Genomic DNA, 23,510 nt, shown 5'->3' with positions numbered 1-23,510 from the left:
CTGGAGATTGCCTGTGCCATTTTTGTGGCAACCAGCAATCAATAACTTTGGACGGGTAATTTTTTTAGAGAGAGTACACAATGGATAATACACTTCAGTTTGTGACCGTTCTGAATCCCTCCTCCCCCTTTTCATGAGATCATGTCCCTATTGGACATCAGGAAGCTCAATTCATTTATAAATAGTTTTTGATTCCATATGGTGTCCATAAGATATTATTTCTCTTATTTCTGTATCTCTGTAAGATCATCCCATCACATTTTGTAGTATAAGGAAATCACATCTAATATAAAGTCCTCCTTTTTGGTCTTTCTACCACCCCCAAGAGTTTTTATGAAATGCCTTCCGGTAGTTGTGGCACATTGAAGGAGGCAAGGGATTTTTGTCTTGCCTAATTTAGACAATTTTCTGATTTAAAAACTCCATCCAGAAAAGACCGCTGTATCCAAGATATGCTCTCTCTCTTTGAGAGACTACAACATATAAATAATGTCAGAATAAACTGAGAAAAGACATTGTAACGTCCAGGCAATAGTTTCTGTTTATAGGAGCCGCATTGGACTCAAAACTTAGGCAGAGCATTCCTTTTAGAGAAAAGATTTGTAAACATATGGTCAGCCATCACCATTCTACATCGTTCTCTATAGCAGATGATCATTTTTCTCATGCTGATAGGGGGTTGTGATTTCTGCCATGGTGCATAAAGTCTTATTCCTGTTGAAGAATGAGGTCTTTACAATACTGGTTGGCAAAGAATTGTAAACCCAACTTAAACAGTATATTTCAAAAGGAAATCCCAGCTGTGGTGGACTCACTGTCACAATGTTATGAAAGTAGCATTCTTCAATCTTCTGACAGTCAATTATAGTCAGTATAGATGCATCTAATCTAGACTGGAGAGCTCATTTAGAGAGTTGGATACTCTGGGATCATTGGACTCCCACGAAAAAAAATAGTTATCAGTGGTTTTTTTTTTTGTTTTTTTGTTTGGTCTTTCTCCAACAACGTACCCAAGCATACATTTTTGTTTAACACATCCTACAACATTTCAGATTAATATATTTCCTTCTCCACACCCTGCATAGTAATTGGTCATAATTGAAATACTTGTTTACACAAAAATCTATTATGTTAAGTTTCTTGAGACTTTTATATATGACTAGCCTAAATATAAATGAAGGAGAAGTCATTCTAAGATTTATTAGACTTCAGCTTTATAGTTGTTACTTATAAGATTGTCCTAAAGTCCCTCTGAACTTTTCATGTTCTGTCTATACTGGGAAACCGAACAGTTGCTAAAATCAGTTCTTTGTCTCCTGAAAACTGTTTATTAGTGTAACCTGGACACAATTGTTTTCAGTACTGTTTCAGGAAGTGTGGCAAAGTTCTGACAAACAGCACAGGCACTAAAACTATTTGGCTCTAGATTAAGGAAGACAGTTCTGCATCGGTTACTCAGGCTATGTCTTCACTAGAAACGCTTTAGCGCTTCAGTGTAGATGCTAATTAAAGCAACAGGATCTCCTGTCATTGTAGTTAGTCTACCTTCCCGAGAGGTGGTATCTAGGTCACTGAACAAAACCTTCCGTTGATCAGATGCTGCTGATGCTGATTGGTTTTTTCCCCATCTCTGAGTGACGTAGCTGGGTCAGCCTAACTTTTTAGTGTAGACCTGGCCTTTAGTTTACATTTAGGAGGTTATCTTCACAACCACAAAAGCGAGAAATGATTCTTCAGAAGTTGATGACACTTGGCTAAGAGCTTCCTACTTTCGCCGATCCACTGGATTTTTTTCAGGTCTGCTAGCCAGAGTGGTTATTGTGAATATGATGCACTGTTGCAGATTAAAGTTCAGATAAAATATAGTAGGCTGTAGTCATTCATTTCTTTAGTGTAGGTAAGTCTTGAGGGAATGGCTTTGTTTTAGGAGTTCTAGCATTGTTGGCAGCCAGGAAGTGCAATGTACTTTAAATGGTGACAGCTATTTAAAGTATTTGTCATTGTTATGAGACCATTACGTAGGTATATTGGCAAAATGTGCAGATTGTGTTTAATACAAAGCACACATTAATCTCAGAATTTTTTTCATTGTCTGGTTGTTAATATTTGTGTGAAAAAACTTGTAAATAAATTATATGCATGTCCTTTCGTGTATTTAGGACCAAGTGTATGTAAATAGCTTACTTTACTATGGTTGGAGAATTTTTTTTGTCTATCTTGTGAATTTATTCAGTTTTAAACTCTTACCTCCATAATACTTGTTTACACAATAGTGCTTTTATTGTTAAAACATTTTGCAATGGTACTGTTGAATAGTAACTAGTTTAAATATCTTATTCTGATTCCCCATATCCCTGGTGACATTCACAGTAATGTGGCTTCCAGTTTGAAACTCAAATACCAACTATAACTAGAAAGTTTAACTTCCCGGTACTGTAGTTACTTAATAGTGTGAAGCGTTTCTCAGCATCCAAACTTTTCCATTGGCTTCCTGAGTAAGGGCTTGATCCTGCAAGGTGCTGAGCAGGGTGGCAGTTAAGCATGTGCTTAACTGTAAGCACATGAGTAATCCCATTGCCTTCCAGTGCAGTTGCTCCCATGCTTAAAATTAAGAACATGTTTAACTGCTTTGCTGGATTAGGGCCAGACTGTTCAGCACCTTACAGGATCAAGTCCTGGAAGGTTAACTGTTTTCTATAAATGTCTGATTTTTCTTTAACCCATTGTCCAGCTATCTGCTCGGTCATTGTAAAATGATCTATAAGACACTATCCTATCTATAGTGGCTAGGTCAGTGAATCTTAACATGATATTGTTGATTACAGGATAATCATGGGTCAGACAGGAAAGAAATCTGAAAAGGGACCAATTTGTTGGCGGAAGCGTGTAAAATCAGAATACATGCGACTGAGGCAGCTCAAGAGGTTCCGCCGGGCAGATGAAGTTAAGGTATGTCACCTCTACCTCCTTCATGAAAATCTTATATGGTAGACATTGGAATGGATTTTCTTCTGAAATATAAATTAGAATTCTTGCACTTAACAAAATATATTTTATGTATATATTTGTTGGAAAATATGATTTTTTCTGAAGGAGAAGAGATAAATACTCATTTTTTTTATATAGAAGGTGTTGCACATCTCAATTAACATTAATACAATTTTTGGCACTTGATAGTTTGTCTAATTAGAATTATGAATTTGTAGGCAGGCATTTACACAATACATTCGGTTACACATTTACTTCAGTCAGGATATGCCAAAGTCAGTATTCATTCATGCTTGAAAAATCCTTGCAGTTTTTAGGGGAGTTGACTCTGGAGAGTGGCCATATCCTCCCTGTCCTGCAGCATCATCATGAAACCCTAGATCTCCAAACGTTTAGAAATGGCGTGCATGTAGGAGGAGGAAGGAAGGATAATACAGTTACTCTCAGTACCTTTCCACAGACAATATCGAGTCAGTTCAGTGCTCTTCCTCCATGCCCCTTCAACCCCATTTTTGTTTAATTCCTTTAATGTAGGGGGGGAAACAGTAGAGATGGGTTGGCCTTTTTATTTCCACTTTCCCATAATTCAGAAATAACTGACTGTACTTTCTCACCTTTAAAAATAAATAAATAAATAAAGTTATATCATGGCTGAGATCAAGCCCGAGTAACTTAAAACTGAGTTATTGAGAACGGAAGCATTAGATCATGAAGCATAGTGTTGGTAATATAGGCTATGTGTAAAAATTGTAAAATTTACAATAAAAGTGACGCTAGGATTCTTAAGTCTGTTTGCCTTTTATATCATATGCATTAATGTCAAGGATTTTTGTGACTTTATATATAAATCAATGCACCTAGAAACTATGAAATATGTTTATCTGTGATTTGTATTGTTTAATCATGGAAATACAGGACCCCTCTTTTTGCCGGTGAACATGGCTACTTTAAAGAAAAATAACTATTCCATAATTCTATATTTAAATATTTAAGAGGGAAAAATACTTTTCAAAACAGGTAGAAATGCTGAAAATTATTTTTCTAGTAAAATTTGTGTTCATTTTATGTATTATCATGGTGCTGCTTAAGTGCAGTTAGTGTTTTCAAAGATGTATGCTCTGTTAATAAAATAGACCTGATAGTACTTGAAGAGGTTATTAAATGAATTTTGACTCCTTTCTTATTTTGCTTGCAACATTCACAATTTTCTTTCATTCTTAGAGTATGTTTAATTCTAATCGTCAGAAGATACTGGAAAGAACAGAAATCTTAAATCAAGAATGGAAACAACGTAGGATACAGCCTGTACACATCATGACTTCTGTGAGCTCATTGCGTGGGACCAGGGAGGTTGGTTAACGTGTTGTGGTAATTCTAGTTACAAAGTTGTCAGCACATTTTCGTTTTACTGGTGGAAAAACTGGCTGGCAGATCATGTGCTAGCCACTGTTCTTTTTTCATATGAAGACCTAGCACCTTTCTAGGAATTATTGATTATTACTCCGATCAGATGCTTACTGGGAAGAAATCAATAAAATGCTACTTAGTTAAGATCCTAACGTGCACAAAATTAAGTCTTTTTGCAACAGAAAATGCTTAGGTCACACATTACCATCCTTTAATCAGGCCTTGTCTCATGGGAACTTGGGGTCTGATCTAGCTGCCACTAAAGTCAATGGAAAAAAATTTGTTGCCTTAAATGGCAGCTGGATCAGGCCCTCACTTCATAAAAGAATGTGCATGAAAATAGTGAACAGATTAGTTTGCATAGGTCTCACTTACACTAGAAAAGTAGCACAGGTTTAACTAAGTAGTTTGAAAATGGATGTAGTTTGAACTGGGGAAAGTAACTGAAATACTTTCCTCATGGATTGTATTTTCTAAATGGACAACCTATCCTAAATTCTCAATTACTGAGGGACAGTCTTCATTCATTGATGTATGTGCTTTTCACAACCGACTCTCTGTATAACTTTTCGTGAGTGATGTACCTGAATACTTGAATGCTAATATCTAAACCAGGGGCGGGCAAACTTTTTGGCCTGAGGGCTGCATCGGGTTTCGTAAATTGTATGGAGGGCTGGTTAGGGGAGGGGGTCGGCATTGCACTGGCCAAGTGAGCTGAGGCTGAGGGGGGACAGCAGGGGAGGGGCTGGGGGCGAGCCTCCCGGGCCAGGAGCTTGGGGGCCGGGCAGGGCGGTCCCGCGGGCTGGATGTGGCCCGCAGGCCATAGTTTATCCACCTCTGATCTAAACTGTATTCTTAAATTTACTCACCAAATTTGAGATACTACTGCTTATGCACTATATGTATCTTATGATTTTAAAAACAAACTTTGTATTTGTGGATAATTTAAGCACTATACCCAGATATACAGACACTCTTTTCTCAACTTGTAAATTACATAATTGTAACATTAGCTTTAATAAAATTTTTAAATCTGTTCTTAAACTGGTGCAAAACCCTAATGTCAGCAAACTTAAACTAGTTTAGCTTCTGTAGGTAGATTGACTTTTTGATGTGAAATGATCTGATGACAGGGAAAGTGTCTTCCTACTCATCAAATTGAGATGGGCTACCCATAAACAGAAAGTGAATTTAATTGACAAATCTTCTGTGTTTTGGGAGGGGGATGACTTTTTATGAAGGGGCAAAAAATAACACAAAATCTGAAATGATTAAAAGGGAGCTTTTATACAACTAGTACTTTTAGCCATAAATATATGTATCTTCCATTTGTCTTCTTTTTTTAAACTATTTCCAGACCATGTATCTTAGTGTTCCTTGTGTTCCTTCTACTCTCTTATGAAAGTAGTCCCGCAAGCAAAAATGGAAAACAGATGACTGGTTCCAATCCTACAAAACAACGCACACAGGCAAAGTCACACTGAAGTCAGTGGGGCTCCATACTTGCATGAGCTACACCCACATACATACGGGATCAGAGCTTTTGATAGTATTTGACTGTTTTAACAAATGCTGAAACCAAAAATTGTTGTAAGGGTCATGCATCAATTTTTCAGTTCTTTGGAAGAAAAGGGCCAAATTTCACCTTCAGAGTTATGATTTGAATATATCAGATTTTGACTTGCTGATTGGAATTGTCTTCTTAATCAAAGGGGAATTTTATGTTAATTTCCTGTCTGAATCAATGAATTGATTATTGCATTCTAATCCAGTTTGTCTCAGAAAGGACTCTCAATACTTGATTTAAAAATTGCCATAATTTATAATAGGAGGATTAAGACAAGAAAATACTATTTATAAAAATGTATCTGAATCCTTTTAAAATAAATTTAAATATTTATTTTAGTCTCAAATACATTGGCTGGAGACTTGGTATCTTGTGTGCAGTTTTCATGAAGGTGACACACTCTATGTGGGTTGGTGAGACTCCTCTGTTTCTGTTGAGCCACAGACCTTGGTTTTCAGTCACCTCCAGTGACTAGACTATTGAGTGGCATTGACCAGAGCCACTCCCGCGAATGTAATTTCCTTATTTAATGATTATTGAACTGAGTTCAAAAGCAGGCAGAGTATCACACAGGATCATAAAGGGGATTTAAAATACTGACTTTGTTCTTAACTTTGCATAAACATAATGTTGCCTTGAGATTTTTAGTTATATTCTTTTTTTTTAAAAGGACAAAATCATTTTTATAATTTTGCATACTTTCTAGACTTAAATGATGGCATGAAAAAATTGCTAGAGAGCTACTAGTCAAAGAACTAAATCTAAATCAAATTTCTAAAGACACCAACTAGCCAGAGATTGATACAACAGATAGTCTTCCAAGTTAAGGTGTCTCTGGAAATTTGAAGCCTACCTTGCTTGCTTTTGGAAGAAAGCTTTCTGTCTCCCCTTCCTCTAATCTTCCTCAGTACTCTGATGGGAATAGAGGTCCACTACTGTACCCCTGCAGCAGCATAAAGGCTTCTGAAAAGCATATGGTGAAACTGATCAGTGTCTTGTTAATTTCACATTGCTCCTGACTGTCAAAGTAGTACAGGAACAAAGGTACTGCAGCTATCTGGCTGCGTACCCAGGTGGAGTAGTTTGCACACTGTAACATTCTCTTAAGGTGTTTAATATGAATAAAGTTGTGAAGTCAAATACTCAAGAGATGGGGAAATGCCAGAACTACATTTTTCAATACAAGCTTCATTTGGTTCCTTTTTGTGTATGCATTATGATAGTCTTTACTTACATGATCCCATACTATTTTTTTCCCCACAGAACCCCTGCCTCATTCAGTGTACGGGACAGACTTGCTTTGAGGTTGTGTAGTGAAGGAGAAGGCTGTTGTCTGTAGGATCTGTCTCACTTGTTGCAGAAGTTGCAAGGTGTATACTGACAGACAGGGATGTGCAGGAAGAGAGGGGATGGTTTCATGGTTCAAGCTGTTGAATGCTGCTCTGAATTCTGTCCCTGCCTGTGCTGCAAAGTTCCTGTGTGGTGCCACATTTTCTGGATACCCAGCTGGAGATCCTGTGGTTTGATTTACAGAAGTGCTGAGCACTTGCAGCTGCAACTGAAGCCAATTGGTGTTTTTTTGTTTTTTTTTAATATTTTATATATAGATACTATAGTGATGAGTGCTGTAGAAAAGCCTATGAGGAAATTAATACTGTTTTCAGAGCAGTGTTTGAATAGTGTGCAGTAAATAAGGCATGTGGCCACACATTAAACAACGAAGACAGAGCAAAATACTGAATAGGTGTCCTGTGGAAAAAATATGTGATAGTTTAAGTAAAGATGGTATAATACATATGTACAAGAGCATTGAATTAAGATTCTATGGACAATCTTAATTTTGGCATCTCCTAACTCTTAACTGCTTGACTTTGTAACCTTAATATTATTTTTGAACATAGTTATTTTATGTTTGATTTTGTACAATGTGGGGCCTTTTATATATTGTACATGTCATACAGTGACACACAGGAATCTCTTCCCTCCCATCCTTCCTGCACGTCAGCTTGTGGCTCCAAACCATGGAGGTGTTAGAGCTTCTCAATGAAACTTTTTTTTAAAAAAAAAGTATTTAACATGGGCTCAACAATATGTTTTTCCCTAAACATGTTCTGAGAAATGGCTGAATTGTTTGAGCTGAAACTAAAAAAACAACAACAACAACAAAAAAGAAATCAATAGCAACGAGTCAGCCAGGCAGATACCTGGCATGAAAAAATTCAGCCTGAATGGTTAAAGTTTGGTAAAGTTATTGGCAACTCTAAACAGGGTTCCCAAAGGCAAAGTATTGAGCAGCCTTAAGTATAGGCTCTGTTACCACCTCTGCCTATAATTGGGAAGGTTACCGTTGCATGTATAAGGGCTAGATACTTTAAAAATAGAACCTACAGAAACTGGTTGTGTAGGTTCCCCCAGTTAAGAGCTAGTGGATTTTTCAGGCCCTGGGTTAGAATGTTCATGTATTATTCTAGGACTAACCAAATTTATTAATTGTCCAAATGTTTCATTTTTAAAACCATTTCTCATTTCACATTTTGAATGTTCTGTCCTCTCACCTTCTTGTGATTTCTCTTCCTTCCTGTTCTAGATCTGCAAAAAAGTGAATTGTAAAAGAATGTCATATTGAAAGCACTGTTTGACAGTTCAGAGTTCAGTATTAGAGTAAATTTCACTTTACTGTTGTCCTACACACAATATACACGGTCAAAGGTTTTGGGATAGGATAGGAATACAGTGGAGGGAGGTCAAGACTTACAGACAAGTTGAAGTGATAACTTGTTGAAATAGACTTTCTGGTATTAAAGGATCAACATATTTAATATTTCTGAAAAGAAATTCTTACTTGAGCTCAGCGGTGCATTAATGTGAAGCCTGGAGGAATTCTTCTTTGTTTCCCAGACATCTAGTTAATACACTATAAACACCAGATAAGACAGTTTATCATCAAGTACTAAATCTGTTTTAGATAACCAAATGAAATGATGATGTTTTTCAGTTAAGTAGGCTGAGTGTAATGGTACATGAGAACCTGGATATCCTTGTATGTGATAGTAAACAGAGAACTATGGAAACTATTAACAAATATTCTGCAAACAAAATAATTTGTGCCTCTTGCTTATTAAACCTATTCCTAATGCTACCACCTAAAAATTGAAGCATTTTTCCAAAGACAGACTTACCTAATTCTGATATGGTTTAAATTTGATAAATTGAAACATTCTTTTGTATTTTGTTATCCGAATTGCTACCAGGAGAGAAGTGTAATTTCTACCTCTCATTTCAGTGCTCTGTTACCGGTGACTTAGATTTTCCAAAACAAGTCATCCCGCTCAAGACTCTGAATGCTGTTGCTTCAGTGCCCATAATGTATTCTTGGTCTCCCCTTCAGCAAAATTTTATGGTAAGTGTCACATTTTCAGGTTAACTGCACCTGTATTCCTGCACCCATAGTCCACTCCAGGAATGCCACTCAGGTCTGCCCTGTCTCCTATCTCTTGGTAGGAATCTTTCTCCCACTCTCTTCTGATTGGGTTTTTATGACTACAAAGACCTCTGCCATCCACTGTGATATCTCCAGCAAGCCAGTCTGATTAAAGGCCAGCTCCTGCACTGCTTTCTTTCAGACGACATTTGATAGTGTTTTTCACAGAGACCATACAGCTTTTGTAAGCAAGCACATTTATTCATAGGGCAAAAGCATTACAGAGAAAACGGAGATTTAAATCCACATTAAACGTACCAGAAACCACTCATCTTCCATATGGGGAGTCTGATATGCCAACATTCCTTCTAACCCTTTAGCAAGGGTTGGAGCCTCCCTTTGGACAGAGAGTGATGTCCATCTGCTGAATCAAAATGAAGGCCATGAGCCAGTTCAAGCTCATCCTTTTTATATCAGAAGCCTTTTCTCTCTTTCCCAGTCGCTGGCAAACCTAGCCTGATCCAGAACATGCAAACTACCTGAATGGTTGGAACTTCTCTGGAGTTCGTTAGTCTCAGTGACTCACCATATTTTAGTTCCTGGAGGAGCTGTTAACTCTTCCCCCTGAGTAAAACGCAATCATACATAAACCATTCGTACATTTAATACACGTGTCTCCAAAGATGCTGCCTGGAGTTGCAATATCTGTTAAAGTAAGTTTAAAAAATAGAAGCTGTGTGCATTTGGGGAGATAAATTACAGTGTAAGTGGAAACCAATAAATTAGTATATCCAAAAGAATAGAAATCTATTCCATTTGTTTTAATATTTAGATCTATATAAAATACCTGAAATGTTGCTTTCTGCACTGCTTTACATCAATTTTCTTTTCTTGCTCTACCCAATTGCCTCTTTCAGTTTTTACCAGTTACTTCATAAATTTGAAAAAGTATGAAAAAAGGTTGAATATTAAAAAGGTGGCTGGATGGCAGGTTTTTCTGAGCAGACAAAAGTTTTAGTACTGATTCAGTTTTAGAAAGAGGACATTTTAAAGATATTTGTTATTTACACTTGGTGAGTGTTAATGCTCAAGCCGAGAGAGAGAGAGATAGCACTGGCTATAGACTAACCTTTCTCACCTAAATCTTCCAGGGTTCCATAACGTGGGTATTGCAAAGTTAAGGGTATTCCAGTCCTTGGCCTCACCAGAATAGAAATCCTGGTTATGTACAATGGCTTTGTATTTAGGACAGATGTCAGTTAAGGTCTAGATTTTGACCTAAGTCAAATTTGAACTACATTTTTAGAAATTAGGACTAGTGCTTTGTGTCCAAAAGGAAGTCCTAATAAGTTGTTGATTATTCTTGGATAATCTACTGTCAGTCTCCATTAAGTGATGTTAATTCTATGAGATCCAGGATTTATTGTATGATCTGACTACTTATATTATGAACAGACATGTAAATTACTTAGGGAACTGCACTTTTGATACTGTACATATAATTGGTCATCCTTTTTCATGTTAGTTTAGTGCACTGAAGGCAACCATTTTTATTTAGAATAAAAAAATACAAAATACACAAATTACTATATGTGCCTCAAACTGACCGATCTTATTATTAGAAGTGATTTTTAACTCAAATAAAATCAGCAGCTAATCTACAAGAAAACTCAATCCACAAGGAAATGTTTTTCTCAACAAAAACGAAACATCAACCCTCTATCACTGAAAGGTGTAACTTTTAATTTAGGCTATCTTATTTAAATTAAATAATTGTAAAGGCATTATTATCAACAAATATTTAATCCATTTTAGACAACTGCTTATCTGTTAACATAATGAGTATCCTGTTGAGGATAAGGGCTTGTCTACATGGGGGGAAATTGATCAGAATACTTATCGTGGAAAAGCAATTTCACTGTAGCTATGCATCAGTAGCTGCTCTTGTGAGTATTCTGTTCCTGAAAAAGAGTGACTTTATTTCAGAATGATTACGTGATTATATGGAATGCCACTTGTCATTGCAGGTTTGGGGCAGTCACACTGCTGAAATGGGAGACTCATCAAAAAATTTTCTCATGTGCTCCCTGAGAGAATATCTTTGCTTCTATTGTAATCATAAATCTTTCCATATTACTTTTAGGTAGAGGATGAAACGGTTTTACATAACATTCCTTACATGGGAGATGAAGTGCTTGACCAGGATGGAACCTTTATTGAAGAACTGATCAAGAACTATGATGGAAAAGTACATGGAGACAGAGGTGAGTGCAACACACCATGTATATCAGTCATTTCTTCCTACCTAAACATGATTAACAGCTGCTTTTGTAGCAGTCAGCTTTATTATATACACCTCTACCTCGATATAATGCTGTCCTTGGGAGCCAAAAAATCTTACCGCGTTATAGGACTTGTTATATTGGACTTGCTTTGATCCACCGGAGTGCGCAGCCTTGCCCCTCCGGAGCACTGCTTTACCGAGTTATGTCCAAACTTGTGTTATATCGGGTGGCGTTATATCGAGGTAGTGGTGTATTTTTATTTATAAGTTAAATATTAAAACTGAAGTATGATTCCTGAGGACTTACAAATTCATTCATCATTCATGCCCGTCACCCCAACTGGGGTATGGGCCGCCAACAACAGATCTCCATAGTCTTCTATCCTGGGCCATTCGCTCTAGCTGGTTCCAGGTATAGCCCATTTTTTTGCTATCAACCTGAAGGCCTTGGGGTTCCACTGCAGTGCCTGTCTGGTGATGTTGGTTGGCTGAGTGTATGTCCGATCCAGCCCCACCTTCTCCTTCTAATTTCTTCCTCTGCTGGGAGTTGATGGGTCCTCTCCAAGAGGTGGATGTTACTGATGGTGTCTGGCCAGTGGATCTGGAGAATCCTTCTGAGGCAGCTATTAATGAAGGTCTGGATCTTCCTGGTGGTTGTTTTGGTTGTCCTCCAGGTTTCAGCTCCATACAGTAAGACTGATTTCACGTTGGAGTTGAACAGTCGAATCTTTATTGCCAAAGACAGCTCTCTGGAGCTCCAGATGTTCTTGAGCTGTAAGAAGGCTGCTCTTGCCTTACCAATCCTTACTTTGATGTTGCTGGTCGATGATGCTACCTAGGTAGGTGAAGGACTGCACTTCTTCCAGGGGCTTCCATTCAGTGTGACTGTGATGGAATTGATCCTAAGGATCTTGGTCTTGTCCTTGTGGATGTTGAGGCCAACCTGTGATCTTCTCTTGCATCTGCTGTTTACTGAGCAAAGTCCAGGTCATCAAGCTGGGTCCACAATGACCATTGGATCCATTCCTACGCTTGTAAGTGGATGTCTTCATAATCCAATCGATGACGAAGAAAGAGAAGTGGTGACAACAAGCATCCTTGTCTGACTCGTTCGCACCTGGAAGCTGTTTGTGAGCTGCCCTCCATGGATCACTCTACAGTGTATGCCGTCATATGAATTCTTGATCAGGTTGACCACCTTTGCTGGGATGCCATAGTGGATCTGTTCTGCCGAAACCTGCCTGTTCATCTCGTAGCTGTGGATCGACGGCATCCTTCATTCTCTCTAAGAGGACTCGGTTGAAGACCTTCCTGGCACCGACAGGAGTGTGATTCCTCTATAGTTGGCACAGTTGCTGAGGTCTCCTTTCTTGGGGATTTTGATGAGATATCCCTCTTTCCAGTCAGCCGGAATCACTTCTTCTTCCCATATTTTCTCAAAGAGGGTACAGCATTTCCACTGAGGCATCCAGGTCTGCTTTCAGGGCCTCTGCTGGGATATCGTCAGGTCCAGCCGCCTTCCTGTTCTTCATCATGGTGATGGCTTTTCTGATCTCGTCTCTGGTTGGTTTATCGCAATTGATTGGGAGGTCCTTGTTGGCTGGGTCGATGTCTGGTGGATTTGGTGGTGCTGGTCTGTTCAGGAGTTCCTCAAAGTGCTCCGCCCATCTGTTCATCTGTAGTTCTATTCCTGTTATAGACTTTCCTGCTTGTCTTTTGAACTTTCCAGACAGTATGCTGCCTGCTCTGCTTCTGCTGCCAGTCCATCCACATAATCTCTCTTGTCCTTCCTAATATTCCTCTTCACTGCTCTGGCATACTTTTTGAGCTTTGGCCTTTGCTGCTCTAGTCCTGCTGTTGTTGACTGCTGCCTTCTTCTTCTTTCTGTCTTCTATCTTTGTCAAGGACTCTGCTGTGATCCACTCTTTCTGCTGGTGTTTCTTAATTCCAAGCACTTCCTGGCATGCTGACCTAAGTGTGTCTCTCACTTTCTGCCATCTGTTGGGTACACTGTCTTCCTCGTCCTCAGACCGATCCTGTAGTGCTGAAAACTTATTCTTCAGCGTCAATCCAAAATCTTCCTTGGTCTTATGGTCCTTCAGAAGGTTAGTTCTTCTTCAGCTTCAGCTTCAATCTGGCCACCACTAAGTGATCTGCTCCTCTTCTAACTCTAACGTCCTGCAAGGATCTTCTGAACTTCTTGCTAATGCAGACATGGTCGATCTGGTTTTCTGTCATGCCTGCTAAGATGCTGCCTCCTATGACCAGATTGTTAAGTGCACACAGATCCACAAATCTCTCTCCATTCTCACTCATCTCTCCCAGAGCATGGGTCCCCATGACTTGTTCGTATCCTGTGTTATCAGGTCCAATTTTGGCATTAAAGTCTCCCATAAGGATGGTAATGTCTTTGTCTGGGAGAGTCTCTAATATTTTCTGGAGTCTGTTGTAAAAGTAGTCTTTGTCCTCCTCTTCACTGTCATTGGTTGGGCGTAGCACTGAACAACATTCATCTTAATCCTCTTCATTTTAGTTCTGAAGGATGCTGTGATGATCCTGGGACCATGTGCCTCCCAACCAATCAGTGCTCTCTGTGCCTGCTTGGACAATACTTCATGTCCTGAATACAGCAACAGCTCTCCTGTCACCATCTTGTCTCGCTAATGCCTAGTAGGGTCAGGTTGTTGCTCCTCATCTCTGCTGCAACCCCATGTGCCGATGGTAATCCTCCTGGCTGCAAGAAGGGTGATGTTGAAGACCCTTCTTTCCAGGCTAAAAGTCTCAAAGGACCTCTCTGGTGGAGTTGACTTACAAATTACTGTCTAGTATTCTCCATCATCCCCTATGCCATGTTGAATAGTGACTATAACAATCTTACTTAGCTTTTTTACATGGATTTAATATTTATGCAGTTGTTTGAAAATATAAACTAAATCCTCACACCAGTCCTGAGAGGTGAAATAGCGAGGTTAACTTTGTTGCCCAGAGCATACAATTAATCATTGTAATAGCTGTAATAGCTGAGATTAGATAAGTGACGAAACATTTCAAGGAGAATCCAGACATACTCCTGTCCCTTTTGACAAGACTTCTGAATTGTAGGGCAAAATGGCATAGCCAGATTGAGCCCAGAGATAGGGTGTTACGCTCTTTGGCATTTCACTTGCCTTTACTGTGTATGAGTGAATTCCTCTGGCATGCTTCTTGGGTGGGTGGTGTAGTTGATTGGGGAGACAATAGCAGTGAACTACCAACCACCTCTCTCCTCATTGCCAGTATGGCACAAAGTGACCAGTTCCCCAACCAGCCCGGTCCCATTTATCTTATAGGAAGTGTGATATTACTAGAGCTTTATTTTTCTATTCCTATTTTCAGGTAGAAGGATTTATATTCCCTCTCTTGGCTGGCATAGGGGGATTTGGGAAAAATCCCTCAAAATTAACCAATAAGAAATTGTTGATTCTTATTAATCCTCCTGCTCAGCCCCTCCTGTCTTGTACTAAATTTATGGATTGTAATGTGCTATGAGCACAGGATCTGATAACTCAGGGGTGGGCAAACTACGGCCTGGATCTAGCCCACGGGAGTGCCATCCCCGTGGTATCGCGGGCCCCACGCTGCTCCTGGAAGCTGCCGGCACCACCTCCCTGCAGTCCCTGGGGGGGCAGAGGGCTCTGTGCGCTGCCCTTGCCTGCAGGCACCGCCCCCTCAGCTCCCATTGGCTCCCCCAGGGGCTGCAGGGATGTGATGCCGGCTACTTCCGGGAGCAGCGCGGGGCCAGGGCAGGCAGGGAGCCTGTCTTAGCCCCTCTGCGCGCTGCTGCCACCCTGGAGCTGCTCCAGGTAAGTGGTGCCAGGTCGGAGCCCATACCCTCAACCCTGCTGCACCCAAGCCCCCTGCCCTGAGCCCCTTGTACACCCTGCACCCCTCCTGTGCCCTTGCCCTGAGCCCCTTCCTGCACACTGCACCCCCTCCCACACCCTGCATTCCCTCCCATACCCCACCCCCCTGCCCCAGCCCTACATTCATGGCCCTACATGCAATTTCCCTACTCAAATGTGCTCCTCAGGCCAAAAAGTTTGCCCACCCCTGTGATAACTAAACATATAGCCATAGTTGTTCACTTTTAAAAATAAATATTTGGTATACACTTCCTTTGTTTTTTGTTTTTGCTTTACTTCCAATCTTGCTGAATTTCAGAATGCGGATTTATCAATGATGAGATATTTGTGGAGCTGGTAAATGCACTTGGTCAGTATAGTGATGATGAAGATGATGATGATGGAGATGATAATCCTGATGAGCAAGACGAAAAACAGAAAGACCGAGAAGGCAACAGAATGGGTATGTCAATCCAGTAGATTTTAAAAACCTCTATTATTGTAGCAGTTTTTCCTGTATTTATTTCCTCAATAAATGGAAGATGTTCAGATTTAGATTTTTGTATTTATGCTCAGTGAAGTGAACAACGTTATTTCTTCTAGTGATTGCCCACATCCATTCCACTTCAGGTGTGTGCATGTCTAGTGCACTGTTGAAAACTTTTCCCTCAGTCGTACGCACTGAGGCAGCATATGTGCATTCTGCTGCCTCGTGCCACCTTGCAGTGGTATAAAAGGCAGAGCTGCCCCTGATTCCACTCAGTTCCTTCACTGCTCATGATGGTTGTTGGAATGTGTTATCTTGCTATCGCAGGCTTTTCTTAAATTGTCTATTTTGTATATAGTTGGTTCTGGTTTTAACCATAGTTCTAGTATTAGGGTCTTCTAGTTGGGGCCTTACCAATTTCATGGCTGTGAAAAACATGTCACGGACCGTGAAACCAGCCCTCCCCTGTGAAATCTGATCTCCCGTGCTGCTGGGAGTCTAGGGCTCCTAGCTGCTAGTCCAGCCACACTGGGGACACATTTGTCCTTCCCCTGCATGGCTGCTCTGGCTGCTCTTGGTGGTGAGGGATAGGTCAGTGGTTTGAGCACTGGCCTGCTAAACCCAGAGTTGTGAGTTCAATCCTTGAATTAGGGATCTGGGGCAAAATCAGTACTTGGTCCTGCTAGTGAAGGCAGGGGGCTGGACTCGACTACCTTTAGGAATCCCTTCCAGCTCTATGAGATGGGTATATCTCCATATATATTACACATCTTGCAGTACATCATGTGCCTCACCCTTCTGAGTGTTTACCACCTCTGGCACCCACCAGAGGCTTCATCTTGGCCAGCCACTAGAGCCTGGAAGAAACTGGGCTCTGGGACTTTACCAGTGGCAGTTTTGGCACACTTGAGGATTTCTGCCAGCTCATCTCCTTACCCTCCCCATTCTACTTCATCTAGAAGACATCAAGATCCACTCTAAGTGCAGCAGGAAAGCACTCCTGGTGTTGGGCTTGGTACCGAGCAGGTGAATCTCCCCTTGGAGATACCAGAGGAGGCTCCACCACATCCAGCCTTGGCTTCATCCTCTTCATCACCTGTGGAGCAGGTGTGTCTTTGCCTCCCCCAATGATTATAGAGCCCATCAGGACGTTTTAAGGAGAGTGACTTATGCTTTAGATATCCAGGTGGAAGTTGTTAGAGAGAGATCTCAGGCTGATTGAAATTTTAGCTGCCATAGGACCTCCTCAGATGGTGCTTCCATTTATTTAAGCTATTTTGGAGACCACCAAAGTGCTCTGATAGACTCCATCTTCCTTTCCCACACAGCAGAAAGGTTGAGGTGCAGGTATTATGTCCTCTCACAGGTGTTGACCATTGATTCACCCCCTCCCCTCTGGTATCAGTGGTGGTTTCAGCTGCCATTCGGAGAGCGCCAGGGTCAGCAGACATCTACCCCAAAACAAATGACGCAAAAAAACTTGATCTCTTTGGCAGAAAATTGTATTGAACAGCTGGCTTGCAGCTCGGGATTGCTAATCAGTAGGCATTGCTATGATTTCTACCTCTGAGACAATATCTGAAAGCTTAAGGACAGATTGCCAGAGGGCAAGAGTTCCTTGCTATGGTGGATGAGAGTAAGTTGGTGCTCAGAACCTTGCTTCAGGAGGGTTTGGATGCTGCTGATTCTACGGCCAGAGCCACGTCGGTGACTGTTTCAATGCACAGATGTTAGTGGCTCCGATCATTAGTCTTCCTCAAGAGGTCAGTGCAACCAACCATTCTGTGTCTTCCCTTTGAGGCTCCGTCATTTTAGGAGGGGAGATCTCTCTCTTCCCCCCCTCCCCCCCCCAACCCCTCTGCTGTAACTGTTTGCAGTTTGCAGGCAGCCTGGTGTGTTTGTCAAGGACTGTTTCTCCTACTCCTTTACCACCAGGCTATCCCACTATCCAAGTGCTTGGTCTTACATCACTACAGATCAGTGTGTCTTAAGCATGGTGGAATTGGGATACAAGCTTCAGTTTATTTCTGTCTTCCCATCGCACCACCTTCCTAATCCTTTTTTAGGGATCACTCTTACAAGGAACTTCTTCTTTAGAAGATGCAATCTCTCCTCTAGTTGGAAGCCATAGAAGAAGTTTCTGAGCAATTCAAAGGATTGTTTCCTGATCCCAAAAGGAGGGCTCACCATATTAGTCTTGTGACAGCTGAACAGATATCTGAAGAAAATAGTTTTGCATTGTCATGCTGGCTTTCATTATCCCCTCCCTGGAGACTTGCATGCTGGCTTCAACTTAAAAGATGCAAATTTCCAAGTGGCAATACATCAAAGCCAAAGGACGTTCCTCAGATTCCTGGTCAACCAATCTTGCTACCAGTTGGCAGACAGGCGAAATGATAGTACTGCAGCTCCACATGTTTTCAGAAAGTGCATGGCAGTCGTGGCAGTGCTCCTGAGGAAATCAGGAGTTCACGTGTTTTCCTACCTGGATGACTGGCTGGTGAGAGGTTGGTCCAAAGTTGTGGTGCTGACCACTGTCTCTCCTGCAATCCACCTTCAGCACTCTAAGGTTGCTTAGCAACACAGAGAAGTCAATCCTGTCACCTATACAAAAGATGAAGTTTATAGGAGCTGTCTTGGACTCTCTGGAAGCCAAGGTCTTTCTTCCACAGATAAGATTCCAGACTCTGCTGTCCATTGCTTTAAATCTGAGGGCCTATCCTATAACAATGGTACAAATTGCCTCAGGCTTCTGGGACATATGGTTCATGCACTTATGTTCATCTCGAAAGCTGCAAAGGTGGTTATTATTGGTGCACTCTCCAGTTGTCATCCTCTAGACATAGTAGTTTGAGTACCCACACACGTCTTGACCTCTCTAAGCTAGTGGAAAAACCGTTCATGTGTGTATGGAGTGCTATTTGTTCCTCCACAGTTGGCTTTGACCCTAGTTATATACGCTTTTGCCCTTGGTTGGGGTTTCACCTCAGGTCCCTGGAGATGCAATATCAGAGAATTAAGGGCCATTCAGCTACCTTGTAAAGCTTTCCTTCCCCATATCAAGGAAAGAAATCTGCTCATACTTACCACATAGTGGCCATGTTCTCTGTGAACAGACAAGGACAAGCCCAGTTTCTGCTATGCCAAGAGGCAGTGAGGATTTGGGATTTTTGTATCACCATCTCAGTCCACTTCAAAGCCTCCCACTTTCCTGGTGTCCAGGGTAAACTGGCAGACTAGTTAAGCAGATCTTTCACCAGTCACCACAAGTGGTCTCTCTGCCCAGACGTTGCCAGATTCATTTTCCAACAATGTGGGACTCCCCAAATAGACCTGTTTGAAACAAACGTCAACAGGAAGTGTCATCACACAGGTCACAGCCCAGAGTCCCTCAAAAGATGCTTTCCTGTTGCCCTGGATGGTCACACTCCTGTATGCATTTCCTCCAGTTCCACTCCTGCCCAGAGTGTTGTCGAAAATCACTCAAGACTGTGCTTGAGTCATACTTCTAACTCCAGTATGGACTTGGAAACACTGGTTTGCTACTTTGCTGATCCTCTCAGACAGGTCTGTTGACACTACCCTCACGACCGTGGTCATCTCCTCCACCCCAACCTGCAGGCCCTCATCTCACAGTCTGGATGCTCCATGGCTAATGCCTCAAGAGGAGACTTGCTCAAAGGGAGTTCAAGATGTACTTTTAAATAGTAGAAAACTATATACTTCATTGGGAAATTGGAAGACATTTTCCATCTCGTCCGAAAAAAAAGGGGTTTCTCCAGGCAGAGCTCCCATACATTGTGTTCTGGACAATCAGTTACACCTGAAACAACATGGTCTGGCAACTAATTCCATCAGAGTCAAACTAGCAGCTATCTTGGTTCACTTCCCAAAGCCCTATGCTCAAGGACGAGGAGACACTCCATACTACAGGTGTTAGATCATTGGTGGTGTTTTTGGACAAGACTAAGCAGTTTAGATTGTCCTCATAATTATTTGCAGCAATTGCAGACAGAATGAAGTGGCTTCCACTCTGTTCTCAAAGAGTCTCATCCTGGATAGCCCCCTATATATGCTTATGTTACAAATTGGACAGTGTAGCTCCACCAAGCAGAGTATTAATACATTCAACAAAATCGCATACAGCCTTTGCAAGCATTTTAGCTCGAGTGACTATCCTAGAAATTTGTAAAGCCTCAACGTGGTCTTCAGTACATACTTTTGCCTCGCACTAGGCCATCTCTCAGCAATCTAGAGATGATGCGAGATTTGCACATGTGGTCCTTTAGGCATTTTTCAGGTAGACTCCGATCCTACTCTGGCTTGACCTGCTTGAGTGTCACCTGAAGTGGAACGGGCATGTGCAGTCACTTGAAGAAATGGTTACTGATCTGTTCCGTAACTGTTGTTTGAGACATGATGTACATATCATTCCATGACCCGTCGTCCTTCCCCTCTGTATTGGATTCTGTCCAGTAAGAATGAAATGAGGGAGGTCAGTAGTGGTTCTGCTTTAACTTTAAACCATTGCGCAGCAGCGGGCATATGCACCATCTCAGTGGGCATCGCTGACGGAAAAATCTCCAACAGCATACTGGGCGCATACACGCCTGAAGTGGAATGGACATGTGCAGCACATCTTGAAGAACAAGAGTTACAGAACAGGTTAGAAATAGTTTCTTTCCTCAGAATTTCCCTATACCGGTCAGTCCCAGATTAGCGTAGAGTGTGTTGCAAAATGTGGTGGTGCTAATCATAGACCACTGCCAACACAAGGAAATGGTCAACTCCTTCACTGTCGTTGAAGGATACAGTGGTGCAGTATTTTACTGAGGAAGAAAGCACCATTCATCAAGCAGTTACGTGAATGACTGCTGATGGCAAAATAACAACATAATTTATCATTTGTCCAGAAGAACCTGTTGGTAGGAAAAATCATTTTAAACTCCTTAATCTAACTTCTCTGTAATTATAAACCGAAAGCGTCAGATTTTTGAAGAGCTAATTCTTTCTTTGCTTTGTAATTTAAGTTCTTGGTCAGCTTTTTTCATCCTTAAATATTGGTATAAACAGTACATTTACAAGTAGATTAACATTTATAAAGCTACTGTGTGAAATACAAAAGGAGCACAATATTATTCAGAAAATATTTCCTATTAGTCTTCATATTTCTTTGTCTGCTTCTCTGTGCAGAGAAAGAGAGCCATCCACCTCGGAAGTTTCCTTCTGACAAGATATTTGAAGCCATTTCCTCGATGTTTCCGGATAAGGGTACAGCAGAGGAATTGAAGGAGAAGTAAGATTTGATTTCTTAAGAGGTGTTGGTACACTGCATAATATGGTACTTGGATTTCTGTACTGTCTAGAAAAGAGCTACAGTGGAACCCCGTTTATCCGATTTTATTGGGACCAGAGCCAGATCGGATAAACAAAAATTTGGATAATCCAGAGAATGGGTGGAGCTTGGCTCAGATAATATGGGAGAGGTGGATAATGGCATCTCAGATAAATTGAGTTCTACTGTATTAAAGTTTATTGATGTTTTGAGTAGGATCTGATCATTCTAGCCCCAAGATTGGGAAGTTATGAATAAACTGACTACAGCTGTACTGTTTATGTAAGTGATACTTGAAGGGTGGCTGTTTCAGACATAAGGAAGGCAGTGTGGCCTAGTGGATAGAGCACTGGACTGGGACTTGAAGACCTAGTTCTTTTCCTGGCTTTGGCCCGGGCTACTGGGTGACCTTAGGTGAGAGCTGTCAAATCAGGATATGGTTACTGACCTTGTTTGTAAAGCATTTTGTGATCTACAAGTGAAAAGTGCTATATAGAAGAGGTGGTGGTATTATTTAGTATTGTTAGCCTTCCCCATAAGCAGCCAGAAATCACTTTTGTATGGGTATATATTGTCCTCTTGGTATGGTGAAGGAAAGAGGAAATGCTTTGTTTCAGTGATTTTTTTGGGGGGAGGGGGGCAAGGGGGCTGGTGGAGGGAAGCATTTGTGGAAAGAACATTTTTGAAAAGTTAAATACATCCCTCCCCTGTGATTCTGGTCTCCCCTGCCCTGCCTCAGGATTAATAAGTACAGAGTTACTTAGTCATGCCTTTGAACATAGTCTTCATTGATGTACTTTACGTAACATTTGATTTAAGTAATTTGGCTTTTGACTTAAGCTATAGTATCACAGACCAAAGATAACTTAACTTCACGTTTTTGCCAAGTTAAATATTGTAGAACTGTTTTTTAGCAGGCAGTTTATTGTAAATGTCTAGTGCCAGATTTTTCTTAGTTAAACCAGTAAGTCCAGAATAAATACATTAAAATCGGGAGTTACTTTGGATTTACAGTGGTGTTACAGCAAAACTTGACTCTTTCTGAATAGAATAAGCAATGCCTTTTATTTACTTTTCTTTTTGAAGATACAAAGAACTTACAGAGCAGCAGCTGCCAGGAGCTCTTCCTCCTGAGTGCACACCAAACATAGATGGACCAAATGCAAAATCTGTTCAGAGGGAGCAGAGTCTGCACTCCTTTCATACGCTCTTCTGTAGGCGCTGTTTTAAATATGACTGCTTCTTACATCGTAAGTGCAATAGCCTTTTTGTAACTCTCCATTTCATTTTATGAGACCTCAAGAAACTCTAAAGTAGCCACAGAGTACAATACAGAATAAGAAAAGAGAACAATAGATGTGCTAAAATCTGCTAACAATGGACATGCTAACTTCATTGTGGTGTGAAAATTATAGTTTCTGATCTTTGAAATATTATCTATATTATTTGGTGTAGTTTGATTTCACATTTGCATTTTTGAAGTTGATAGAGTGCCTGGCCTGTAGTTGTGTTTCTCTTTTCTCTCTTTTTAAAAAAAAAAAAAAAAAAAAAAAAATTGTTTCCCAATACTATTCCAAAATTATCATACTTATCTCTTTTTATCATAGTGAGATTGAAAACTGACCTGATGTGTGTTGGAGGGATTTGTTCTTTTCGTGTTCAGATTTTTTTGGTCCTCAGCAGGGGAAATGAATATCCATGAACTGCTTTATTCTTTTATTCTCTTCTGAGACCACACCAGAGGTTACTTCTAGCCTTCTTAGTCTTATGGATTGGAATTATTTTTAGACAGGTGTGTCCTAGAAATCATTCAGAAAGGATGCCCTATTCACTTACAATTCATATTGCCCATACCTTTTGAAGAAATCTTTCAACAAAGTGTAGAGAGACAGTCAGTTTCCATTTCGAAGTGGGAACAATAAAGGACTTCCCTGAGTTCCATCAAAGCAATGGTTCTTTTATTTCCTCATCCTGAAGCCAGAGGCCCAGAATGTGTGATGCAACTAGAGAATGAGTGCAAAGGATTTTGGACTGTCTGAATTTGACACTGAGGGGAGTACAATATACAGTTACTTGTTAGTGAACTCAAATAAAGAGACTCTTAACCAGTAGCTTCCAAATGAGAAATTGTCTTGAGGTG

The 23,510-nt window shown here is 40.7% G+C and overlaps 1 protein-coding gene across 5 annotated transcripts in view; it reads left to right on the top strand.

The window, feature by feature from the left end:
- Window positions 1-23,510, top strand: part of EZH2 (enhancer of zeste 2 polycomb repressive complex 2 subunit) — an 88,964-nt gene that overhangs the window by 35,572 nt on the left and 29,882 nt on the right. For 3 of the 5 annotated variants that reach the window (XM_039524247.1, XM_039524246.1, XM_039524249.1), the window contains 7 exons: window positions 2,826-2,949; window positions 4,210-4,338; window positions 9,246-9,362; window positions 11,527-11,647; window positions 15,868-16,011; window positions 21,229-21,331; window positions 22,457-22,620. In XM_039524247.1, coding sequence (XP_039380181.1) covers window positions 2,826-2,949; window positions 4,210-4,338; window positions 9,246-9,362; window positions 11,527-11,647; window positions 15,868-16,011; window positions 21,229-21,331; window positions 22,457-22,620 — 902 coding nt within the window. The remainder of the gene's footprint in view (window positions 1-2,825; window positions 2,950-4,209; window positions 4,339-9,245; window positions 9,363-11,526; window positions 11,648-15,867; window positions 16,012-21,228; window positions 21,332-22,456; window positions 22,621-23,510) is intronic. The other 2 variants (XM_039524248.1, XM_039524245.1) reach the window with 1 other exon arrangement.

Source organism: Mauremys reevesii, linkage group 2, assembly GCF_016161935.1.
Source record: "Mauremys reevesii isolate NIE-2019 linkage group 2, ASM1616193v1, whole genome shotgun sequence".
Classification (NCBI taxonomy): domain Eukaryota; kingdom Metazoa; phylum Chordata; order Testudines; family Geoemydidae; genus Mauremys; species Mauremys reevesii.
The sequence above is the reverse complement of the archived record's forward strand: the minus strand, read 5'-3'. Positions and strand labels throughout refer to the sequence as shown.